The 24,689-nt window shown below is 43.7% G+C and overlaps 1 protein-coding gene across 1 annotated transcript in view; it reads left to right on the top strand.

The window, feature by feature from the left end:
• Window positions 1-24,689, top strand: part of SLC39A11 (solute carrier family 39 member 11) — a gene marked incomplete at its 3' end in the record, with an annotated part of 62,423 nt that overhangs the window by 22,732 nt on the left and 15,002 nt on the right. The window contains exon 5 of the mRNA XM_083874717.1: window positions 5,293-5,392. Within this exon, the coding sequence (XP_083730843.1) occupies window positions 5,293-5,392 (100 nt within the window). The remainder of the gene's footprint in view (window positions 1-5,292; window positions 5,393-24,689) is intronic.

Here is a 24,689-nt window from a genome sequence, read left to right as displayed (position 1 = left end):
CCCCGGCCGGTGCCTGCAGGAGCCTTTAATTGGGATGTGTCAGTGGGTTAGAAAACACTGCCAGGAGAAGAGCAGGGAGAGGCAGCCGGCATTAATTAGTTCGTGGCAGTAATTAGCGTCAGCCCAAATAACCACGGGGGTTGATTAGTGCGGGGAAAAAAAAATAAAGAAAAATGTGACAGGCAGGGAGAGGTTTGGACAGGAAGAAGTTGGAGGAGAAAAAAGGGAAAAAAATAAATGTTGTGGGATGTGGGAGATCCCAGTGCAGTTCTTGGCTGGTGGGGAAGGTGTGGGGTTGGGCTGAGACTGTGTGGGGAAGAAAATGAGGGAAGAAAATGTCTTTTATGGAGGAAAAAAAGGTGGGTTTTTTAATGGGGAAAAAGGGATTCTTTTTGAGACAAAGCAGGATTTTTATATATATATAAATACATATAAAAATACATATATTTATATATATATAAGTATATATATAGAAATAAATATAAAAATACATATATTTCATCTATATAAATAAATATAAAAATATGTATATAAAATATATTCACATATAAAATATATTTATATATTAAACATTTAGATATAAAATAAGTACATAAATATATATAATATAATATATATTTATGTATATATATAATATATATACATATATTAATATATATAATATAATAAGTACATAAATACATATATAAATATATAAATACATATATTTTATATATAAATACATGTATTTATATATAAATACATATACTTTTATAAATAAATAAATTTATATAAAAATAAACATATAAATACATATATAAAATATTTAAATACAAAAATAATTTTATATATAGAAATAAATATAAAAATACGTGTATATATATAAGTACATGTATTTATATATAAATACATATATATAAATATAAAAATATATAGATATACATATAATACATATAAAGATACATATATAAAATGTATATATTAAAAATATATATATATTTAATTATTTTAGGTCAAATATATATAAAAATATCCTTTTAGGCAAAGCAAGGACTTGGGATCACATCCCCCTGCCCAGGATTTTAATTGATCTGAAACCAATTTTAAAATGACTTAGAGAGTGGCACCTCTGAGAAATAATTCTCTTCCTCCTGGCCAAGAAGAGGAGGAAGAATTCATGATAAAATAGGGATGGACTGGGAGTGACTGGGGACATCTCCAGCCCCAAAGCTGCAGGTGCTGCTCCTCCTGTCCAAGATTTTCACTGAAAAAACGCCCTGGAAAAGGTTCTGCAGAGCCCCAGGGAACACCAACTGATGGAGAAATTACCACAGAGGGAAAGAGAAACAAAACCCATTTCACTGCTTTGTTTAAAAAAAAAAAAAAAAAAAAAAAAAAAAGAATAAAAATAAAATCCCCAACTTGTCCAGGAGCTGACACAGAGATAAAGAGACAATAAAGCCCCTCAGGTGGGGCCCAGAGGCTCCTGTTGGAAACAGAAACAAAATCCATTTCACTGCTTTGTTAAAAAAAAAAAAAAAAAAAGAAAAAAAGAAAAAAACAAACCCCAAAAAAACCAAAAAACCCCAAAAAACCCAACCAAAAAACCCCAAACAGCTTCTTCAGCAAACAAACCCCATCCCTGCAACATCAGGAGCTTCCTGTCACCAACTTCCCTCCCACCAAGGAATCCTGGAAAAAAAACCTCAACAGGCACCAGCAGCAAAAATTCATTTTTTAAAGGAATAATTGATCCAAGCCCAGAAAAAAAAAAAACCAAAAAAAAACCAGTTAGGATGGAGATGCACTCCCAGTTGTTTGCTGGGGAGGGGATTGGCCTGTTCCAGCCACATCCAGGGTATTTATTTTCTTATTTTCCTCCCAGCCTCAGCAGGACGTGGCAGGGGGTGGTTTTTGTGCCAGGGAGGCAGAGCCCACAATGTGAGATTTTAATTGTTTGCAGTAAAATAACCCCGGGAGCCCCAGCTGGGATCAACAGGAGCTGCTCTGCTCACGTTCATTAAACCCTGCCTGGCATCAATTCCACCTCTTTTCCCACTCCCCTGCCCCCTTTCTTTATGTGGATTTTTCACAGGCTTTTTGCCAAGGTGGGAGGAATAAAAACCAACCAAACCTTCAATTATTTCTCATTCCTGCCCAATATTCCCTCAGTGAGGGTTTTGCAGAGGGAATGGATGGGTGAAGGGTGAGCTTTGGGGTGTGGGAGCTCAGGGCAGGGCTGGCAGGATGCAGCAGGGAAATAATTCCATCCATCAGCCCTGGGATGGAAATAATTCCATTATTTTAACACACGGCTTCCTCTGGATCCTCAGGGCATCCCTGTGGACGTGAGCGAGGCCTCGGAGCAGCAGCAGCCCTGGGGCCTGGGGAGGGCTGGAGAATAAAGCAGAGATTTATTCCAAGGCCTCCAGGATCCACCTTGGGCAGGACAAGAGCCTGGCCAGGGCTACACCCAAGGGGGACCCAAAATGGTCCCCAAATGGACAAAAATGGACCCAAAATGGCCCCCAAATGGTCCCCAAATGGCCAAAGGGTCCCCAGGTGTGACACTTGGATCAGTTTTGGTCCATTTGCAGCTTGGGGTTGAATTGTCCAATTGCAGCTGCAGGTTGTGAGGTCCCATCCTTGTTGTTCCTCCCTCCAGCCCCCCTTGTTTGTGCTCTTGGGCCTGAGAGTTGTCCTTGGTGTCCATTTGGGCAAGGATTTGTTTTGTGTCCCTGCTGTGTGCAGAGCTGAGTGACACTGACTGTGAGCTCAGGGCTGCCCCCCTGCCCACCACAGAACCTGCAAATGTCAAAGCCAAAGCTCAAGGCACCAGCCCAAGGATGTGTTTGCTGAGGTTTTTCCCCCTCTCAGCCCAGCAGGAACCAAACAGCACCAAAATCCCTGGGGCAGCTCCTCAAACCATTAAAAGACACAATAGGGGAGAAAAAAAAAATAGAAATAAATAAAATAAATCCCAGTGAATGAAGAGCAAAGCTGGTTGTTGACAGCCCTCAGCAGCAGCCACGAGCCTTGGTGTCCATTTGGGATTTGTTTTGTGTCCCTGCTGTGTGCAGAGCTGAGTGACACTGACTGTGAGCTCAGGGCTGCCCCCCTGCCCACCACACAACCTGAAATAAATCAAAGATAAAACTCCAGGCCTCCCCTGGCTGCTGCAGGTGTCAGGGAAGGTTCTCCCACATCCCACAGGGATTTCATCCCCACCTCCTGAGCCTGGAGTCGCTGGGTTAGGGCAGGTGAGAGCTCTGGGCTGACCTGCAGAGATGGATCAGCATTACCAGCCCTGCTCAGACTCGTTGTGCAAACGAGGGCAGAGGAGCCCATTGAGTTATTCATCTTTAACCTTTATTTTGGGCCTGTGTGACCCCCCTGCTGAGGCTGCTGTTCCTGCTGCTGCCCTCCAGCCCTGCTCCTGGGGTCCTTCCAGGATGGGGCTGGGGGGCAGCTCTGGGATCTCTGGGATCTCTGAGGTCTCTGGGGTCTCTGAGGTCTCTGGGATGTCTGGGATCTCTGGGATCTCTGGGGTCTCTGGGATTTATGGGATCTCTGGGATCTCTGGGGTCTCTGAGGTCTCTGGGATCTCTGGGATGTCTGGGATCTCTGGGATCTCTGGGATCTCTGGGATCTCTGGGATCTCTGGGATGCACTGACATCTCTGTGGTCTCTGGGGTCTCTGGGCTGCACTGATGTGTCTGTGATCTCTGGGGTCTCTGGGATGCACTGACATCTCTGGGGTCTCTGAGGTCTCTGTGATCTCTGGGATCTCTGTGATCTCTGGGATGCACTGACATCTCTGTGATCTCTGTGATCTCTGGGATGCACTGACATCTCTGTGATCTCTGGGATCTCTGTGATCTCTGGGATGCACTGACATCTCTGTGATCTCTGTGATCTCTGGGATGCACTGACATCTCTGGGATCTCTGTGATCTCTGGGCTGCACTGATGTGTCTGTGATCTCTGTGATCTCTGGGGTCTCTGGGATGCACTGACATCTCTGGGGTCTCTGAGGTCTCTGGGGTCTCTGAGGTCTCTGTGATCTCTGGGATCTCTGTGATCTCTGGGCTGCACTGATGTGTCTGTGATCTCTGTGATCTCTGGGGTCTCTGGGCTGCACTGACGTGTCTGTGATCTCTGGGGTCTCTGGGATGCACTGACATATCTGGGATCTCTGGGATCTCTGTGATCTCTGGGATCTGGGCCGCACTGACGTGTCTGTGTTTGCCTTGCAGGGGTCTCTGGGCCGCACTGACGTGTCTGTGATCTCTGGGGTCTCTGGGCCGCACTGACGTGTCTGTGTTTGCCTTGCAGGGGTCTCTGGGCCGCACTGACGTGTCTGTGTTTGCCTTGCAGGGGTCTCTGGGCTGCACTGACGTGTCTGTGATCTCTGGGATCTCTGTGATCTCTGTGATCTCTGAGATCTCTGGGGTCTGGGCCGCACTGACGTGTCTGGGATCTCTGTGATCTCTGGGGTCTCTGGGCTGCACTGACGTGTCTGTGATCTCTGGGGTCTCTCGGATGCACTGACATCTCTGGGATCTCTGGGATCTCTGTGATCTCTGTGATCTCTGGGATGCACTGACATCTCTGTGATCTCTGTGATCTCTGGGGTCTCTGGGCTGCACTGACGTGTCTGTGATCTCTGGGGTCTCTGGGATGCACTGACATCTCTGGGATCTCTGGGATCTCTGTGATCTCTGTGATCTCTGGGATGCACTGACATCTCTGGGATCTCTGGGATCTCTGTGATTTCTGTGATCTCTGGGATCTGGGCCGCACTGACGTGTCTGTGTTTGCCTTGCAGGGGTCTCTGGGCTGCACTGACGTGTCTGTGATCTCTGGGGTCTCTGGGATGCACTGACATATCTGGGATCTCTGGGATCTCTGTGATCTCTGGGATCTCTGTGATCTCTGGGATGTGGGCCGCACTGACGTGTCCGTGTTTGCCTTGCAGGGGTCTCTGGGCCGCACTGACGTGTCTGTGATCTCTGGGGTCTCTGGGCCGCACTGACGTGTCTGGGATCTCTGGGGTCTCTGGGATGCACTGACATATCTGGGATCTCTGGGATCTCTGGGATCTCTGGGATCTGGGCCGCACTGACGTGTCTGTGTTTGCCTTGCAGGGGTCTCTGGGCCGCACTGACGTGTCTGGGATCTCTGGGGTCTCTGGGCCGCACTGACGTGTCTGGGATCTCTGTGATCTCTGGGGTCTCTGGGCCGCACTGACGTGTCTGTGTTTGCCTTGCAGGGGTCTCTGGGCCGCACTGACGTGTCTGTGTTTGCCTTGCAGGGGCTCCCTGGCCTGGCCCCGGGCTGTGAGCACAGAGCCCTGAAGGAGAAGCGGGATCAGGACCTCGGGGACGGGCACAGTGACCTGGCCATCAGGATAGGTAGAGCTGGGCTGCAGCCAGGCAAGCATCCTGCCATATACCACAGCAATGGGGCATTCATTCCAAAATTAAACACAATCTGGCCTTTTTTTATTTTTTTAAAAGATTTAAAAAATATTTTTAATTATTTTTAATATTTTATTTCTATTTTTAGGGTTTTTTAAAAAAGAATTTAAAAATATTTTTAAGTATTTTTAATATTTGATTTATATTTTTTAAAATATTTTAAAGGATTTTTAATATTTTATTTATATTTTAAAAAATATTTTAAAGTGTTTTTAATATTTTATTTGTATTTTTAAAAATATTTTAAAGGATTTTTAATATTTTATTTATATTTTTAGGGTTTTTTTAAAAAGATTTTTTAAAAATATTTTTAAGTGTTTTTAATATTTTATTTATATTTTAAAAATATTTTAAAGTGTTTTTAATAATTTATTTATATTTTTAGGGTGTTTTAAAAAGAATTTTTAAAAAATATTTTTAAGTGTTTTTAATATTTTATTTATATTTTTAGGGTTTTTTAAAAAAGAATTTTTTAAAATATTTTTAAGTGTTTTTAATATTTTATTTATATTTTTAGGGTTTTTTAAAAAGAATTTTAAAAAATATTTTAAAGTATTTTTAATATTCTATTTATATTATTATTTAATAATATAATGATATTTTAGTATTTTTAATAGTCTATTTACATTATTATTTATTTATATTACTATTCATTATTTATATTATAATTTATATTATAAATTATTATTTATTATTATTTTTTAGTATTTTAATATTCTATTTATATTATTATTTATTTACCATTATTCATCATTATTTATTATTATTATAATATTATTATTATTAATATTATTATTTATTATTTTTTAGTATTTTTAATATTCTATTTATATTATTATTTATTTACCATTATTCATCATTATTTACTATTATTTATATTATTTATATCATTATCTATTATTATTTATTATTCATAATTAATTATATTATTATTCAATATTCTAGTTATAATATTTTTACGAATAATAGAAATAATATATTCTTATATATTAATATTATAATATTTTTAATAGTCTATTTTTTAAAAATAGATTTTTTTTAATGTGTTGCCTTTTCCCTGAACTGCTCAAAGCCAGGGGGGGTCACAAACAGGGAATGAATTTAAATTGAGTGTTGGGAATTCCCTTCTTTCCCCTTCCTTTTCCCTTGTCTCTCATTCCTTGGGCTCCTCCCAAAGCCACTTGCACTGTCTGGGCCATGAATTATTGATCAGGAGCTCCTTGCTGAGCTGAGCTGATCATTTAAATTTAAATTTTCCTCTTTTTGCATTTAAAGGAGGAATTTTGGGTGCCTCTTTGTCACCAACTGGGATTTTCCTGTCCCTTCTCATTCAATCCAATCCAAAGTCCTGCTGGAGGCTCTTTCCTCCTTAAATTCAAATTTTAATTTTAATTTTAATTTTAATTTTAATTTTAATTCAAATTTTAATTTTAATTTTAATTTTAATTTTTAATTTTTAATTTTAATTGCAATTGTAATTGTAATTGTAATTGTAATTTTCCTCCTTTTTACATTTTAAAGGAGGAATTTTGGGTGCCTCTTTGGGCTCCACCAGCCCCATCCCTGGGGATTTGGGAACAGCAAAAAATCCTGGATTTTTCCAGGGATGGGAAGATTCTTGTATCTTTTTATTGTATTATTTTTATTTTCCCTTTGCATCCTCACAGTCCCCCCCAGGCAGCTGATTTTTCTGTCTCAGGTGGAAATTTCCCCATTTCAAGTTCAGTTTGATTTTATTCTTCCAAAGGGAAGCAGAAGGAGCTGAGAGGGTTTGTTTTTTTTTTTTTATATATATATATTTCCATCTCTTTTTAGTCACAGGCAATAACAGTGCAAATGGTTTTGGGAATAGAAAATTTCCATTTGGCTTTGTTGTGGTTTGTTTTTTATTTTTCTCTTTCTCTCTCCGGGGAAATGGTATTAAGGACCTTCAATAGATTCATTCTTTTATTGTCTTTTCCTTTTTTTTTATTTTTTATTTTTTATTTTTTTTTCCTTTTCTTTCTACTGGAATAAACTGGGTATTTATAAAAAGCCCAGTTTATTTCAGCAGCTTTCCAAGAAATCTGCTTTTCCCCAGGGCTGAGCAGAGCCTCCCTGGGCTCTGGGGGAAGCTCTGGGAACATAATGGGTGTTTTCAAAGTCTAATGGGTACTAAGTGGAATATTTCAGGCTTAATCACTGTTGAATCATTGACCCTTCCTTCGTATTTACATATTTAAAAAAAAAAAAAAAAAAAAGCTGTTAAAGCTGTGAAAACAAAAGGAAAAATCTCAAAGCTGCAGCAGCTGCCTCAGTGCCTGGGGAGGGATGGGGAAAAGTGGGATGGGGAATAAGGAAAGGTGGGATGGGGAATGGGAAAAACTGGGATGGGAAATAATGGGGAAAACTGGGATGGGAAATGGAGAAAGCTGGGATGGGGAATAAGGAAAGATGGGATGGGAAATGGGGAAAAGTTGGGATGGGGAATGGGGAAAGCTGGGATGGGGAATAAGGAAAGATGGGATGGGAAATGGGGAAAAATGGGATGGGAAATAGAGAAAGCTGGGATGGGGAATGGGGTAAACTGGGATGGGGAAAACTGGGATGGGGAATAGGGAAAAGTTGGAATGGGGAATGGGGAAAGCTGGGATGGGGAAAACTGGGATGGGGAAAACTGGGATGGGGAATGGGGAAAGCTGGGATGGGGAATGGAAAAAACCTGGGATGGGAAATAGGGAAAGCTGGGATGGGGAATGGGGAAAGCTGGGATGGGGAAAGCTGGGATGGGGAATGGGGAAAAGTGGGATGGGGAATGGGGTAAACTGGGATGGGGAATGGGGTAAACTGGGATGGGGAATGGAAAAAAACTGGGATGGGAAATAGGGAAAAGTTGAGATGGGGAATAGGGAAAGCTGGGATGGGAAATGGGGAAAAGTGGGATGGGAAATAATGGGGAAAGTTGGGATGGGAAATGGAGAAAGCTGGGATGGGGAATAAGGAAAGCTGGGATGGGGAATAAGGAAAGGTGGGATGGGGGAATGGGAAAAGCTGCTTCTCTCCCCTCCCTGCTCCTGGATCTGAGCCCCGGGATGTTTTTAGGGTCTCTGTGGGAGTTTTTGGGCTGTGCCCACACTCAGAGCTGGATCCTGGTCAGGGTCAGGGTCAGGGTTAGTGTCACCAAGCCAGGAGAGGAAAGGTGGGAGTTACACCTGTCCCTCAGCTGCTCTGGGGTGAGGAAAAAAAATGCCTAATTTGAGTTTTTTTCCCCCACAATTAACAGAGTTTTGGGGCAGAGGAAGGTGTCCTGTGGCAGGGGATGAGCTTTGAGCTCCCTCCCAGCCCAAACCATCCCTTCCCCATCACCCCAAACCCTTTGGGTTTCCACCACTGCTGTTTACTGGGGCTGCTCCAGCCTGTCCTGGGCAGAAATGAGATTTTTGGGAGCTGCTCCAGCCCCTCTCCAGCCCATCCTGCACAGAAATGAGACTTTTTTTGGGAGCTGCTAAAATCTCCTGGGTGCCTGGAGTGAGGAGTGTGTGTGTCTCCCTGGGAAATGCAGAATTCGCCCTGAACTGCACTGAAAACCCTGTCTAGACTGTGTTTGACGAGTGGGATAATCACCAGGCTTTAATTACTCCAGGGGAGAGAGAACCCAGCCCTGGCTCTGCTGGCTCTGGGTAGGGAAGGGCTGGGATTTGTGGGATTTCTATTTCTGTGCTTTGGAGCAGGTGGGGATGGAGCTCAGGGGGGTTTGTTCTGAGCTGGGGGAACCCCTGGGTGGGCTCAGCCCTTCTTGCTCTGCCCCAAAACCCCTCTGGGGTTGGGGTGAGGCTGGCACAGCCCCTCCTGCTGCCTTTTCCAGCTGCTCCATCCAGGGGAAATGGCCAGGGCAGGGTCACCCGGGGCTGGAGGCCAGGCCTGACCCCGCTGTGTTCTGGGGCAGTTCCCAGAAAGGATTTACAGGCAGCAGGAGCACCTGGGAACCCGAGCTGTGACTCAGGACAGCTGGATATGGAACAGCTGATGGCTCTGCTGCTGATTCAGATCTCAGAGCTGAGTGGGAGATGCTGTTCCCTCCTTCCTCCCCTCCCCTGCAGCATCTCCCTGCTCCTGCAGCTGGGAGAGCTCTGGGGGGTGCTGGGGCTGAGCAGTGTGGGTGCAGAGCTGGGAAAAACCCCAAAAATCCCTTTTTAAGGGATTTTATAAATGCCCAGCACAGCCCCAGGGAGGGAAGTGATGCTGGAAAACTCCTCTGTGCCTTCATGCCTTGGGAAGGCTGAGCTGGAGCAGAGCCTGGGCAGAGCTGGAGAATAAAGCAGAGATTTATTCCAAGGCCTCCAGGATCCACCTTGGGCAGGACAAGAGCCTGGCCAGGGCTACACCCAAGGGGGACCCAAAATGGTCCCCAAATGGCCAAAGGGTCCCCAGGTGTGACACTTGGATCAGTTTTGGTCCATTTGCAGCTTGGGCTTGAATTGTCCAATTGCAGCTGCAGGTTGTGAGGTCCCATCCTTGTTGTTCCTCCCTCCAGCCCCCCTTGTTTGTGCTCTTGGGCCTGAGAGTTGTCCTTGGTGTCCATTTGGGCAAGGATTTGTTTTGTGTCCCTGCTGTGTGCAGAGCTGAGTGACACTGACTGTGAGCTCAGAGCCTGAAAAGATAAAATATAAAACTGAAATCATCAGGAGGGCAGTGGGAATTTCTGTGTTGTGCTGCTGACCTGAGCTCCAAATCAACCCCTGAGGAAGCACCAGGAGAAGCAGCAGCAGCATCATCTGTGCTCCTCATCCTCCTCAGACCCAGAGCCAGGGCTGGGTCTGTCCCCTGGAGAGGAGCCTGGACAAGGAGGAACAGCTCCAACCTGACAGGGATTGATGCTGGGGAGAAATTCTTCCCTGGGAGGACAAAATCCTTCTCTGTGAGTGTGGGGACAGGCTGGGATGGAATTCCCAGAGAAATTGTGGCTGCTCCATCCCAGGAAATGTCCAAGGCCAGCTTGGAGCACCCTGGGACAGTGACAGAGTCCCTGGATCAGCTTTAATTTCCTTCCAAAACTCATCCTGTGGTGCTGCTGTCCCTGTGGCTGCAGGACTGGGGACTCTCTGCTGTTATTGGAGTGACTCACTTGGCTTTTGCTGGGCTGTGATTTAGGGAATGGTGTCCTGGCATCCCCCCCTGGCTGCTCAGGGAGCAAACCCACATCGATTTACGAGCTGCAGGAACCACCCTTGTGCTCACAGCAGCCTCTCTGAGAAATGAAAATTTGTTGAACTCGTTATTTCAATGAGCCTAGAAACCTCATCATAGAAATTGTCATTTTTTTTTTCCTCCTTAAATTGCAGCTGCTGCATCAAATCTGAGGCCCAGGTGGGGAATTTGGCTGGGGACAGCCCTGCTGTGGTGCCAGGACCTTTCAGCAGCATCACCCCCTGCCCTAAACTCATTATCCCCATTTTTTTTGGGCCATATTTTCCCCTCCAAAGGAAGTTTCCAGGCTCCAGGGCTGCACAGGAGAGGAGGCAGAAGCTGCTCATGGAGCATCTCCTTTTATCAGAGCACTGGAGTGAGATGGGGAGAAAAGAGGAGACCAAAAATCCCTTTTGGAGAGCAGGAGGTGAATTTTGGGTTTGGCACTGCAGCACCTCAGTGGGGCTTGTCCAAAAATCCCCAAAATTCCTGTTTTTCCCTGTTTTTTCTCTGGTTTGAGGAAGTCACAGCTTTTTTTTACCCTGATTTGTGCTGAGGAAAACCTGCCCAGCAGTTCCCAGGAGTGTTGGTGCTGCTCAATTTGTGCATTTTCTCCTCTTTCCCTCCCTGAGCAGAGGCAAAACCTGTGAGGGAGAAATGATGGATCCAAACCTGTGAGGGAGAAATGATGGATCCAAACCTGTGAGGGAGAAATGATGGACCCAAACCCTTTCAGCAGCATCACTCCCTGTCCTAAACTCATTATTCCCATTTTTTTTGGCCATATTTTCCCCTCCAAAGGAAGTTTCCACGCCCCAGGGCTGCACAGGAGAGGAGGCAGAAGCTGCTCTTTTTATCAGAGCACTGGAGTGAGCTGGGGAGGAAAGAGGAGACCAAAAATCCCTTTTGGAGAGCAGGAGCTGAATTTCGGGTTTGGCACTGCAGCACCCCAGTGGGGCTTGTCCAAAAATCCCCAAAATTCCTGTTTTTCCCTGTTTTTTCTCTGGTTTGAGGAAGTCACAGCTTTTTTTTACCCTGATTTGTGCTGAGGAAAACCTGCCCAGCAGTTCCCAGGAGTGTTGGTGCTGCTCAATTTGTGCATTTTCTCCTCTTTCCCTCCCTGAGCAGAGGCAGAACCTGTGAGGGAGAAATGATGGATCCAAACCTGTGAGGGGGAAATGATGGATCCAAACCTGTGAGGGGGAAATGATGGATCCAAACCCTGGGGATTCACCAGGCTCGTTCAGGCAGAGCCTCCTCAGTGCACCCAAAAGGTTCATTCAGCCTTTGGGACTTACATAACATGAAACTCCTGTTTAAAATCTTGCTGCTCCCCTGGAACTGGGATGCTTTATCCTCCTGCAGGATTTGGGGTCCTTTATTCTCCTGGAGGATTTGGGATTGTTTTTCCTCCTGTGGGAACTGAGATCCTTTATTCTCCTGCAGAATTTGGGATCCTTTATCTTCCTGTGGGAGCTGGGATCCTTTATTCTCCTGCAGGATCTGAGATGCTTTTTCCTTCTTTGGGAGCTGGGATTCTTTTTCTTTCTGCAGGATTTGGGATCCTTTATCCTCCTGCAGGATTTGGGATCCTTTTTCCTGCTACAGAATTGGGGATCCTTTATCCTTTTGTGGGAACTGGGATTCTTTATTCTCCTCCAGAATTTGAGATCCTTTTTCCTTCTTTGGGAGCTGGGATTCTTTTTCTTTCTGCAGGGGCTGGGATCCTTTTTCCTGCTGAAGGATTTGGGATCCTTTCTCCTGCTGCAGAATTTGGGATCCTTTTTCCTGCTACAGAATCTGGGATCCTTTTTCCTTTTGTGGGAACTGGGGATCCTTTATTCTCCTGCAGAATTTGAGATCCTTTATCCTCCTGCAGCATCTGAGATCCTTTTCCTTTCTCCCTGGCTCTGGGATCCTTTTCCCTGCAGCAGCAGCAGCAGCAGTTTCCCTCTCCCTCAGTGGCTGCTCTGCTGTGATTTCCTGATTTCCTTTCCCCCAATTTCCATTCCCACACCTTTCCCCTTGCCCCGAGCACCTTGTTCAGGTGTGTTTTATGGCCCTGCCCGTGGTATATGGCACAGGATGATGGAAAATGCCTTTTCCCCTAAAAAAATCAATGGGTTGGGGCCTCCCCCCTGGCACAGGAAACTCTCCCAGATACGAGTATTGATTGTTGAGCTGAAAGCCCTGCCTGGATCCTAATTGCCCTTTAATTCTGTGGGGCTGGGGGGTTTTACTGAAATTATTCTTTAATTATTGGGAGTGGGGAGTTTTTATTGAAATTCATTTTTATTTTTATAAATTTTATTCTTTAATTCAGTGGGGCTGGGGGGTTTAGAGTTTAAAATTGTTCTTTAATTCAGTGGGGCTCATGGATTTGTGCTTGAATTCCTCTTTAAATCAATGGGGCTGGGGGGTTTTCACTGACATTATTTTTTAATTCAGTGGGGCTGGGGGATTTGCACTGGAATTATTCTTTAATTCAGTGGGGCTGGGGAGTTTTTGCTGAAATTCTTCTTTAATTCAGTGAGGCTGGGGGGGTTTCACTATAACTGTTTTTTAATTCAGTGGAGTTCATGGATTTGTGCTAGAAATGCTCTTTAATTCAGTGGGGCTGGAGGGTTTCACTGAAATTATTCTTTAATTATTGGGAGTGGGGAGTTTTTATTGAAATTATTCTTTAATTCAGTGGGGCTGGGGGGTTTAGAGTTTAAAATTGTTCTTTAATTCAGTGAGGCTCATGGATTTGTGTTCAAATTCCTCTTTAATTCAGTGGGACTGGGGGTTTGCACTGGAATTATTCTTTAATTTATTGGGGCTGGGGAGTTTTTACTGAAATTCATCTTTAATTCAGTGGGGCTCATGGATTTGTGCTTGAATTGTTCTTTAATTCAGTGGGACTGAGGGTTTGCACTGAAATGATTCTTTAATTATTGGGAGTGGGGAGTTTTTATTGAAATTATTCTTTAATTCAGTGGGGCTGGTGGGGTTTAGAGTTTAAAATTGTTCTTTAATTCAGTGGGGCTCATGGATTTGTGCTTGAATTCCTCTTCAGTTTAGTGGGGCTGGGAATTTTTACTGAAATTCTTCTTTAATTTAGTGGGGCTGGGGGTTTGCACTGGAATTATTCTTTAATTCAGTGGGGCTGGGGAGTTTTTGCTGAAATTCTTCTTTAATTCAGTGAGGCTGGGGGGGTTTCACTATAACTATTTTTTAATTCAGTGGAGTTCATGGATTTGTGCTAGAATTGCTCTTTAATTCAGTGGGGCTGGGGGTTTTCACTGAAATTATTCTTTAATTATTGGCAGTGGGGAGTTTTTATTGAAATTATTCTTTAATTCAGTGGGACTGGGGGGTTTAGAGTTTAAAATTGTTCCTTCATTTCAGTGGGGCTCATGGATTTGTGCTTGAATTCATCTGTAATTCACTGGGGCTGGGAGTTTTCACTGAAATGATTCTTTAATTTATTGGGGCTGGGGAGTTTTCACTGAAATTCATCTTTAATTCAGTGGGGCTGGGGGTTTTCACTGAAATTATTCTTTAATTTATTGAGGCTGGGGAGTTTTTGCTGAAATTCTTCTTTAAATCAATGGGGCTGGGGGGTTTAACTGAAATTATTTTTTAATTCAGTGGGGCTGGGGGGTTTTCACTGAAATTATTCTTAAATTCATTGGGACTGGGGAGTTTTCACAATAATTCCTGTTTAAAGCCCTGCAGAGCTGAGGGCTGCCCTGGGACGGGGCTGCCCCTTGGATTGGGATATTTAGGGGACATTTCAAGGACACATTTGACCTCAGATAATGTTTTGGAAGAGGCTGAGCTGTGGGACATCCTGTGGGATGGAGCCACAGGGGGTGTCTGATGCAGAATGGGAATTTTAGGGCCATTCCAAATCAACCTTTTTTTTTTTTTATTTTTATTTTTATTTTTAATTTTTTTTTTTCCGGAAATAAAACCAAACCCAGGTTTGGTGTTTTTCCCCCCCTGAGCTGTGCAGGGTCTGAAATCCCCCCTGGGCTGCTCTGGACACTGAACAGGAGGTTCCACACCCTCCCAGGAGGAATTTTTTTCCCCTTTTTGAGGGACAGAGGTGATGAGGGCTCAGCTCTGAGCACACCAAGCTTTGTTGGATTGATCTCCTTTATTTCCTCTGCATTTCCAGCCGAGGATGGAGCTCAGCTCATCCCTCCCCTTTCATCCTCCTGCCTTTTTGTGGCTCTGGAGCAGCTGCTCTGTCTCCAATCTGCTGCTGCAGCTTCCCAGAGCCCTCCAGGGATGTGGATCAGGGGGATTTTTGGGGAGCCCCTTGCCCCCAAAATCCCCCTTTGTGCATCCCCTGGAGGGTGTTGGATAAATAAATCTCATTAAAAAGGAGATTTTTGCCTCCTCAAATGAGTTTTGCCTCCCAGCTGAGCTGCTCACATCCCTCTGGGGATGGGATGTTTTATTTTTATTTAATATTTTTTTAATTTTAATTTTAATTTTTATTTGCTTTTGATTTTTTTATTTTTATTTTATTTTGATCCCAGTTTTTTACTTCGATTTCCGTTTTAAATTTTTTAATTTAAATTTTTAAATTTTAATTTTGATTTTTTTTATTTTTATTTCATTTCGATCCCACTTTTTTACTTTGATTTCCGTTTTAAATTTTTTTAATTTAAATTTTTTGACATTTTAATTTTTATTTGATTTTTTATTTCGTATATTTAATTTTATTTAAATATTTATTTTGCCTATTTATTTCTTATTTTATTTTTGATTTTTATTCAATTTTCTTCCCCATTTATTTTCATTTTTATTATTTTAATTTTGATTTTTATTCAATTTTTTCCCCATTTATTTTCATTTTTATTATTTTAATTTTGATTTTTATTCAATTTTTTTTCCCCATTTATTTTCATTTTTATTATTTTAATTTTGATTTTTATTCAAATTTTTTTCCCATTTATTTTCATTTTTATTATTTTAATTTTGATTTTTATTCAATTTTCTTCCCCATTTATTTTCATTTTTATTATTTTAATTTTGATTTTTATTCAATTTTTTTTCCCATTTATTTTCATTTTTATTATTTTAGTTTTGATTTTTATTCAATTTTTTCCCCATTTATTTTCATTTTTATTATTTTAATTTTGATTTTTATTCAATTTTTTTTCCCCATTTATTTTCATTTTTATTATTTTAATTTTGATTTTTATTCAATTTTTTTTCCCCATTTATTTTCATTTTTATTATTTTAATTTTGATTTTTATTCAATTTTCTTCCCCATTTATTTTCATTTTTATTATTTTAATTTTGATTTTTAATTTCCCAATCCCTGCCTCTTCCCTCATCCACATTCTCCTCATCACTGAGCAAACCCCTTATCTCTGTCCCTGTGTTATCTACAAGGCCCAGAGCTCAGCAAATCCCCATTTCAACCCCCAAACCCCAACAAACCCAACCCCAGGCAGGGATTTCCTCCCTCCCTCTCCCACCAGGCTGGAGCTGAGGCAGCAGATGGTGTGGAGCTGCAGCAGAGCCAGCCTGAATTCCCAATTAAGTGTCATTAATTAAAACAGGGCTCATTGATTTTCTCCTGCTTCCCTTTGAACCCGGGGCTGGTTCCTGGTGCTGGGAATTCACAACATCCGTGGCAGTGGATTTCACATCTTGGGATTCACATCCCTGGTGGGATTTCACTTTAATCATGGGAATGTTCATTCCAGCCCCAAATCCCTCCCTGGGGTGGGGATGGGGCAGATCCCACAGTCCCATCCCTGGGAGAGGCACTTTGGGGAGTTTTTGGTTTGAGTTTGGGGAGTTTTTTTGGTTGGAAATGGGGTTTGGGATAAGTTGGGATAGGGAGAAATTCGCTGCCTGTGGATGTGGATGAGCTAAAGGGTCTCTCCCAGCTTTTCCTACAGTTTGGGGAGTTTTTTGTTTAAAATGGGGTTTGGGGTGAGTTGGGATAGGGAGAATTCCCTGCCTGTGGATGTGGATGAGTTAAAGGGTCTCTCCCAGCTTTTCCCACAGTTTGGGGAGTTTTTGGTTTGAGTTTGGGGAGTTTTTTTGTTTGAAATGGGGTTTGGGGTAAGTTGGGATAGGGAGAAATTCGCTGCCTGTGGATGTGGATGAGTTAAAGGGTCTCTCCAGCCTTTCCCAGAGTTTGGGGAGTTTTTTGTTTGAATTTGGGGAGTTTTTTTGTTTGAAATGGGGTTTGGGGTGAGTTGGGATAGGGAGAATTCCCTGCTCATGGATGTGGATGAGCTAAAGGGTCTCTCCCAGCCTTTCCCAGTCCCATCCCTGGGAGAGGCACTTTGGAGAGTTTTTGGTTTGAGTTTGGGCAGTTTTTTTGTTCGAAATGGGGTTTGGGGTGAGTTGGGATTGGGAAAATTCCCCTGCCTGTGGATGTGGATGAGTTAAAGGGTCTCTCCAGCCTTTCCCAGAGTTTGGGGAGTTTTTTGTTTGAATTTGGGGATGTTTTTTTGTTTGAAATGGGGTTTGGGGTAAGTTGGGATAGGGAGAATTCTCTGTCCATGGATGTGGATGAGCTAAAAGGTCTCTCCCAGCTTTTCCCACAGGACAGGGAGGTGGTTTGGGGGAACTGCTGTGCCCAAAGTGCCAAATCCCTCCCAAATCCCCATCCTTCCCTGCTCTGGGACTGTCACACATCCACATCCCTGTGCAGGGTCAGGGATGGGAGCAGGAGCACCCTGGGGTGCTCAATGCCTGGAGCTTTTCCATGGAAAAGGGATTTGAGCCTGGAATGATCCTTTCTGGGAACACACGAGGCACACAAGTGGAAAGAAGGAGGATTTTTTTGTTCCCTGTGTGTGTTTCCCAGCTGAGTCATCCCTGCCTTCCCACCTCGGGCTCAGGGACAAACATTTGCTGTGGATTCTGAGGAGAAAAACGAGCCCAGTTCCTTCTGCCCTAAATGCCAGGGCTGGGTCAGGTCCTGGGTTTTATGGGATGGATTTTGGGGTGATGTTTCCTGCCCTCCTCCAGCTCCAGAAACCCCAGGGTGGTTCAGTTCCCACTTTTTTATGGGATGGATTTGGGGGTGGTTCAGATCCTGGTTTTTTTATGGGATGGATTTGAGGTGATGGTTCTGCTCCTCCAGCTCCATAAACCCCAGGGCTGGTTCATGAAATAAATAGTTCAGATCCCATTTTTTATGGGATGGATTTTGGGGTGGTTCAGATCCCAGTTTTTTATGGTTTTATGGGATGGATTTTGGAGTGGTGTTTGCTGCCCTCCCCCAGCTCCATAAACCCCAGGGCTGGTTCAGATCCCATTATTTATGGGATGGATTTGGGGTGATGTTTCCTGCCCTCCTCCATCTCCATGAACCCCAGGGCTGGTTCATGAAATAAATAGTTCAGATCCCATTTTTTATGGAGTGTGCCTGGAGCATCCCCTGGGATGGTTTGGGGTTTGGGATCGGTGTGGGGATGGTGCTGGGGATGGTTTGTGGGGCCAGGGATGTTGTCCCAGCCCTGGGAAGTGCCGTGTCCTCTGGAACCATCCTGGATTCCTGTGCTGGAGCCTCTGGCAGAGCCAGCCCTCCTCATTTCAGAGCTGCTCATCCCAAACCCAGAGATCAGAGGGGATGGAAGGAAAAATCCCAGGCCCTGAGCCTGAACCTTCCCAAATCCTCCTTTTGGCCACGTCACTCCCAGCCCTGGCTCGGCTCTTTATCCCTAAAATAGGAACATGAACAGGAATAAACCCGGGATCCTGTGGGGATGGGGGAAGAGGCTCCTGCTCAGCCACCAGGGCTCTCTGCAAACCCATTTTCCCCCCCTGCTGCGGGTTTTGCCTCTCCTGTTCTCCTCCCTGTGGGGTTTGTTGGGATCCAGACCCTCTTTAGAGGATTCAGGGATGTGGCTGTTTAAATATCCCATGGGGGAGATTTATTGGGGTCCAGCCCCTCTTTAGGGGATTCAGGGATGTGGCTGCTCAATATCCCATAAGAGGGATTTATTGGGATCCAGGGATGTGGCTGTTTAAATATCCCATGGGGGAGATTTATTGGGGTCCAGCCCCTCTTTAGGGGATTCAGGGATGTGGCTGCTCAATATCCCATAAGAGGAATTTTTTGGGATTCAGGGATGTGGCTCTTAAATATCCCATAAGAGGGATTTATTGGGATCCAGGGATGTGGCTGTTTAAATATCCCATGGGGGAGATTTATTGGGATCCAGCCCCTCTGTGGGTGATTCAATATCCCATAAAAATGATTTATTGGGATCCAGCCCCTATTTAGGGGATTCAGGGATGTGGCTGATTAAATATCCCATAAGAGGGATTTATTGGGATTCAGGGATGTGGCTGCTCAAATATCCCATAAAAGGATTTATTGGGATCCAGCCCCTCTATGAGTGATTCCATATCCCATAAGAGGGATTTATTGGGATCCCACCAGCTCCTCTCCAGGCTCTTTCCTGTTCTCTTCCCACCCCACAATCCCTTGAAAATCCAGTTTTTCTGCAGAAATCCCATTGTCCTGCTGGGATGTGACCCCTCTGTGGCTCAGGGGGTGTGTTTGGGGTCCCTTCAGCCCCCAGGGTGTCCCCAATCCCAATCCCCCTTTCCTGGGATGATGGATTGTGCTTTGCTTATTCCTGGAGAACAGACAAAAAAATCCAATGTTTGTCCCTCCAGAGGGAGCTGGGATTGATTTCGTGACTCCAAGGGCTGAGAACAAAGGAGCGCTTTATTTATTTCCCTACAAAATCAATTCCTTATTTTATTTTTCCAGCTCTGAGAGGGAGAGCCCCCCCCCCCCCTTTTTTTTTTTTTTTTTTTTTTTTTTCCCCCCCAGGTGTTTTCTGGGCCCTGAACTGAGAATTTGGTGCTGTTTTCCCTGTGCTGGGTGAGGGAATGAGAGTCTGGGAATTCTCTCCAGATGTGGATTTATCCCAGAGCACCTGGAGCTGCTGAAGCAGCAATTCCTGGGGCTGCAGAAATTCCTTCCAGGAATTGGCTGGTAAAAAAAAAGCCAATTTTTTTTGGAGTTTTTCGCTGCCAGAGGAAAGGGATGGGTGGGAGATTGGGAAAGGAATTCCTGCCTTGGAAAAGAATTCCCAGATTTGCTGTGGCTGCCCCTGGATCACTGGAATTATCCAAAGCCAGGCTGGAGCAGCCTGGGATAGTGAAAAGTGACTTTGTGGAGCTCTGGATGAGCTTTGAGGTCCTTTATCACCCAAATAATTCCATAATTATGTGCACCACTCCCATCTGTGCTTCAACCTCTGATATTTAATGCTTTTATTAATTTATTTTCATTTAATTATCGCGCAAAGAGAGATTTTTTTTTTTTTTTCCCCAGCTGATTCTCATCCCCAGCCCTGGTGCTCCTGGTTCCATCACCAGCTCCTGCTGAAAAAAAAAAAATAATTAAAAAAAATTCTCGTTTTCCTTTCCAAGAGGGGAATGATGAGGCTGAGGCTTTCCTGAAAAATAAAATAAAAAATTTCTCATTTTCCTTTCCAAGAGGAGAATGATGAGGCTGAGGCTTTCCTGAAAAATAAAATAAAAAAATCCCATTTTCCTTTCCAAGAGGGAAATGATGAGGCTGAGGCTTTCCCTGTCTCTGATCCTTCTCTCCCATCAGGAGCTGCTCCCTGCCAAGGCTCAGAAAAAAAGAAATGATTCAATTAACTGGGACGTGTAAAAAATAAAATAAAATAAAATAAAATTCTGCATCAAATGACTCAGCCCAGCTCTGCATCTGCTGGGAGCTCTTGGAAAGGAGCAGGAATTTTTTTTTTGCTCCAAAGGAGATGCTGCATGTAAATGACATTGAGTGTGGAATTAATCCTGAAATGTGCTCAGGGAGGGTTTGGGGTCAGGGATGGGAGAAGGAGCACCCTGGGGTGCTGAATTCATGGGATTTTCTATGGAAAAAGGGATTTAGGGTGGTTGGAATGATTCTGTATGGGAACACACCAGGCTGGTGGAAAGAAGGAACCAGCAGCACCTTGTGGTGTCACCTCATGTTGTCACCTCAGGCTGTGTCACCTGTATCTGTGTCACCCCCTGGGTGAGGGTCCTGCCCTGGTGGCACCATCACCCTGAGCTCCTGTGCCCTGCCAGGGAAATTCAGGCCTTGCTGGAGGATTTCAGGGCTGTTTTTGGGATGGATTGTTCCTGGAGGGATGTTTGGGGTGTTGGGTTCTGAGTGATTGTTGAGGAATTTGGGCTGTAAATGATTTTTTGAGGTGGGATTTGGGTTTTGGGCTCTGGGGGATGTTTGAGGAAGGGTTTGGGTTTTGAGCCCCAAGTGCCACTCAGGAGGAATTTGGGTGTTGTGTTCTGGGTGATGTTTGTGGAGGAATTTGGGGGTCAAGCTCTGAATGATTTTTTTTAGGTGGGATCTTGGTATTGAGCTCTGAGTGATTTTTTGAGGAGGGATTTGGGTTTAGAGCCCCAGGTGCCACCCAGGAGGAATTTGGGTGTCGTGCTCCAAGTAATTGATGAGGAATTTGGGCATTTGGCTCTAAATGATTTTTTTTTTGAGGAGGAATTTGTGTGTTGGGATCTGAGTGATTTTTTGAGGTGGGATTTGGGTTTTGGGCTCTGGGGGATGTTTGAGGAAGGGTTTGGGTTTTGAGCCCCAAGTGCCACTCAGGAAGAATTTGGGTTTTGGGCTCTGGTTGATGTTTGGGGTGGGATTTGGGTGTTGTGCTCTGAGTGGTTTTTTGAGGAAGGATTTGGGTGTTGTGTTCTGGGTGATGTTTGTGGATAAATTTGGCGGTCAAGCTCTGGTTGATATTTTGAGAAAAGCTTTTGTGTTGAGTTCTGGGTGATTTTTTTGAAGTGGGATTTGGTTTTTGAGCCCCAAATGCCATCCAGGAGGAATTTGGGTGTTGTGTTCTGGGTGATATTTGTGGATAAATTTGGGGGTCAAGCTCTGGCTGATATTTTGAGGAGGAATTTGGGGGTCGAGCTCTGAATGATTTTTTTTTTTTGGGGTTTAGAGCCCCAAGTGTCACTCAGGAGGAATTTGGGTGTCGTGCTCCAAGTAATTGATGAGGAATTTGGGCATTTGGCTCTAAATGATTTTTTTTTTGAGGAGGAATTTGTGTGTTGGGATCTGAGTGATTTTTTGCGGTGGGATTTGGGTTTTGGGCTCTGGGGGATGTTTGGGGTGGGATTTGGGTGTTGTGCTCCGAGTGGTTTTTTGAGGAGGGATTTGGGTGTTTTGTTCTGGGTGATGTTTGTGGATGAATTTGGCGGTCAAGCTCTGGTTGATATTTTGAGAAAAGCTTTTGTGTTGAGTTCTGGGTGATTTTTTTGAAGTGGGATTTGGTTTTTGAGCCCCAAGTGCCACCCAGGAGGAATTTGGGTGTTGTGTTCTGTGGGTGATATTTGTGGATAAATTTGGGGGTCAAGCTCTGGGTGATATTTTGAGGAGGAATTTGGGGGTCGAGCTCTGAATGATTTTTTTTTTTGGGGTTTAGAGCCCCAAGTGTCACTCAGGAGGAATTTGGGTGTTGTGCTCCATATAATTGATGAGGAATTTGGGCATTTGGCTCTAAATTATTTTTTTTTTTTTTGAGGAGGAGGAATTTGTGTGTTGAGCTCTGAATGATTTTTTTGAGGTGAGATTTGTTTTTTGAGCCCCAAGTGCCACTCAGGAGGAATTCAGGGACTGTGTTCTGGGTGATGTTTGTGGATGAATTTGGGGGTCAAGCTCTGGGTGATATTTTGAGGAGGAATTTGGGGATTGAGCTCTGAATGATTTTTTTTGAGCTGGGATTTGTTTTTTGAGCCCCAAGTGCCACCCAGGAGGAATTTGGGTGTTGATCTCCCCATGTTTGGTGCCCCCAGTTTGATGCAGGAGGGACCTGCTGGTGCTTCTGATGCTCCAAATCCCAAAAATAATCCCTGGGAGCAAAAAAAAAAGTCATTCCTGCTGAAGGGAACAGCATTTCTGAGAGCTGAGGCCCCCAACAAACCCTGTTTCTCTCTTAGAAATGCTGGAAAATTGAATTTTTTCCATCTGGGGGCTGCAGGGTGAGGCTGCACTGCCACAGGAGGGTCCTGCCTGTCCCATCCCCACCCAAGCCCAGGGCATGGGAAGCCTGTGCTCTCTGCTCCAGCACCCAAGTGCAGTAAATAAAAGCTATTTTTAAAAAAAGAAATCCTGATTTTTGACCATAGTTGGTTTTGGGGCAGCTCCAGGGAGCCTCTTTTCCAGTATTTTTTTTTTTTTATTCTCTGAATATAAACTCCCCAAGATTTGGGTTTTTCAAAAAAAGATTTGGGTTTTTCCAGCTTTTGGGGGGGGGCGGCTCATTCTTCATTCTTCATTCCTTCTTTTTATTTTTCTTTTTCTTTTTCTTTTTCTTTTTCCCTTTCCCCTTTTTCCCCTTTTTCCCCTTTTTCCCCTTTTTCCCCTTTTTCCCTTTTCTTCCTTTTTCTTCCCTTTTTTCCCTTTTTTCCCCCTTTTCCCCCTCTTTTTCCCCCCTTTTTTCCCCTTTTTTTCCCCTTTTTTCCCCTTTTTTCCCCTTTTTTTCCCCCTTTTCCCCCCCTTTTTTCCCCCTTTTTTTCCCCCTTTTTTTCCCCTTTTTTTCCCCTTTTTTCCCCTTTTTCCCCCATTTTCCCCCTTTTTCCCCCTTTTCCCCCCTTTTCCCCCCTTTTTTCCCCCCTTTTCCCCCCTTTTTTCCCCTTTTTTCCCCTTTTCCCCTCTTTTTTCCCCTTTTTTCCCCTTTTTCCCCTTTTTCCCCTTTTTCCCCTTTTTCCCCTTTTCCCCCTTTTTTCCCCTTTTCCCTTTTCCCCTTTTTCCCCTTTTCCCCCTTTTTCCCCTATTTTATTTATTTTATTTTATTTTATTTTATTTTATTTTATTTTATTTTATTTTATTTTATTTTAATTTTCTTTATTTTATTTTATTTTATTTTATTTTATTTTATTTTATTTTATTTTATTTTATTTTATTTTATTTTATGTTTTATTTCCAGCTCTACCAGAGGTGTAAATCCCAACATTTCACCTGTCTCAGATACAACTTTTCCTCTCCCTGTCATCCATCCCCACCCCACTGAGACTGTTCTGTGCATTAATTACCGGCAGCAATTAAAACCCTCTCCTGGAGGTGGGAGAGAAGAGCAGCAGCTGCTCCCTGAACACCCATCTGCTCCTCCCCGGCCTCCAGAGCCTTCTGTGCTCCCTGGAATGTGGGAAAAGGGGGAGGAAAACAAGGATTTGCCAGCAGGGGCACTGGTGGCTCCTCCAGCCCCTAAAAGATGCCAGAATTCCTTGGGAAAAGGCTTTGGAACAGGGAAAAATGAGGGAAATGTGGCTGGAATATTTGGGAAAAGCCTTTAAAAACAGGGAAAAATGAGGGAACACAAGGCTGGAATCCTGGGACCTTTAAAGCCTTTAAAAACAGGGGAAGATGTGGCTGGAATCCTTGGAAAAAAACCTTTAAACAAGGAAAATTAAGGGAAGAAATGGCTGAGATCCTTGGAAAAACCAAGGATTTTAAACAGGGAAAACTTTGAAATCTTTTTAATCTTTTAAAACAGGGAAAACTGAGGAAAGGAAGAGGTGGAATCCTTGGAAAAAACCTTTAAAACAGGGAAAAATGAGGAAAGACAAGACTGTAATTCTGGGACCTTTAAAGCCTTTAAAAATAGGAAATCTGAGGGAAAGATGTGGCTGGAATCCTTGGAAAAAAACCTTTAAACAAGGAAAATTAAGGGAAGAAATGGCTGAGATCCTTGGGAAAAAAACAAGGATTTTAAACAGGGAAAACTTTGAATCTTTTTAATCTTTTAAAACAGGGAAAACTGAGGAAAACAAGGTTGGAATCCTTGGAGAAAGACTTTAAAACAGGGAAAAGTGAGGGAACACAAGGCTGGAGTCCTGGGACCTTTAAAGCCTTTAAAAATAGGGAAATGTGAGGGAAGACAAGGCTGGAATTCTTGGAAAAAAAACCTTTAAACAAGGAAAATTAAGGGAAGAAATGGCTGAGATCCTTGGAAAAAAACAAGGATTTTAAACAGAGAAAACTTTGAATCTTTTTAATCTTTTAAAACAGGGAAAACTGAGGAAAAGGAAAGCTGT

Source organism: Zosterops lateralis, assembly GCF_965231275.1.
Source record: "Zosterops lateralis genome assembly, chromosome: 18".
In the NCBI taxonomy this organism is placed as follows: domain Eukaryota; kingdom Metazoa; phylum Chordata; class Aves; order Passeriformes; family Zosteropidae; genus Zosterops; species Zosterops lateralis.
The sequence above is the reverse complement of the archived record's forward strand: the minus strand, read 5'-3'. Positions and strand labels throughout refer to the sequence as shown.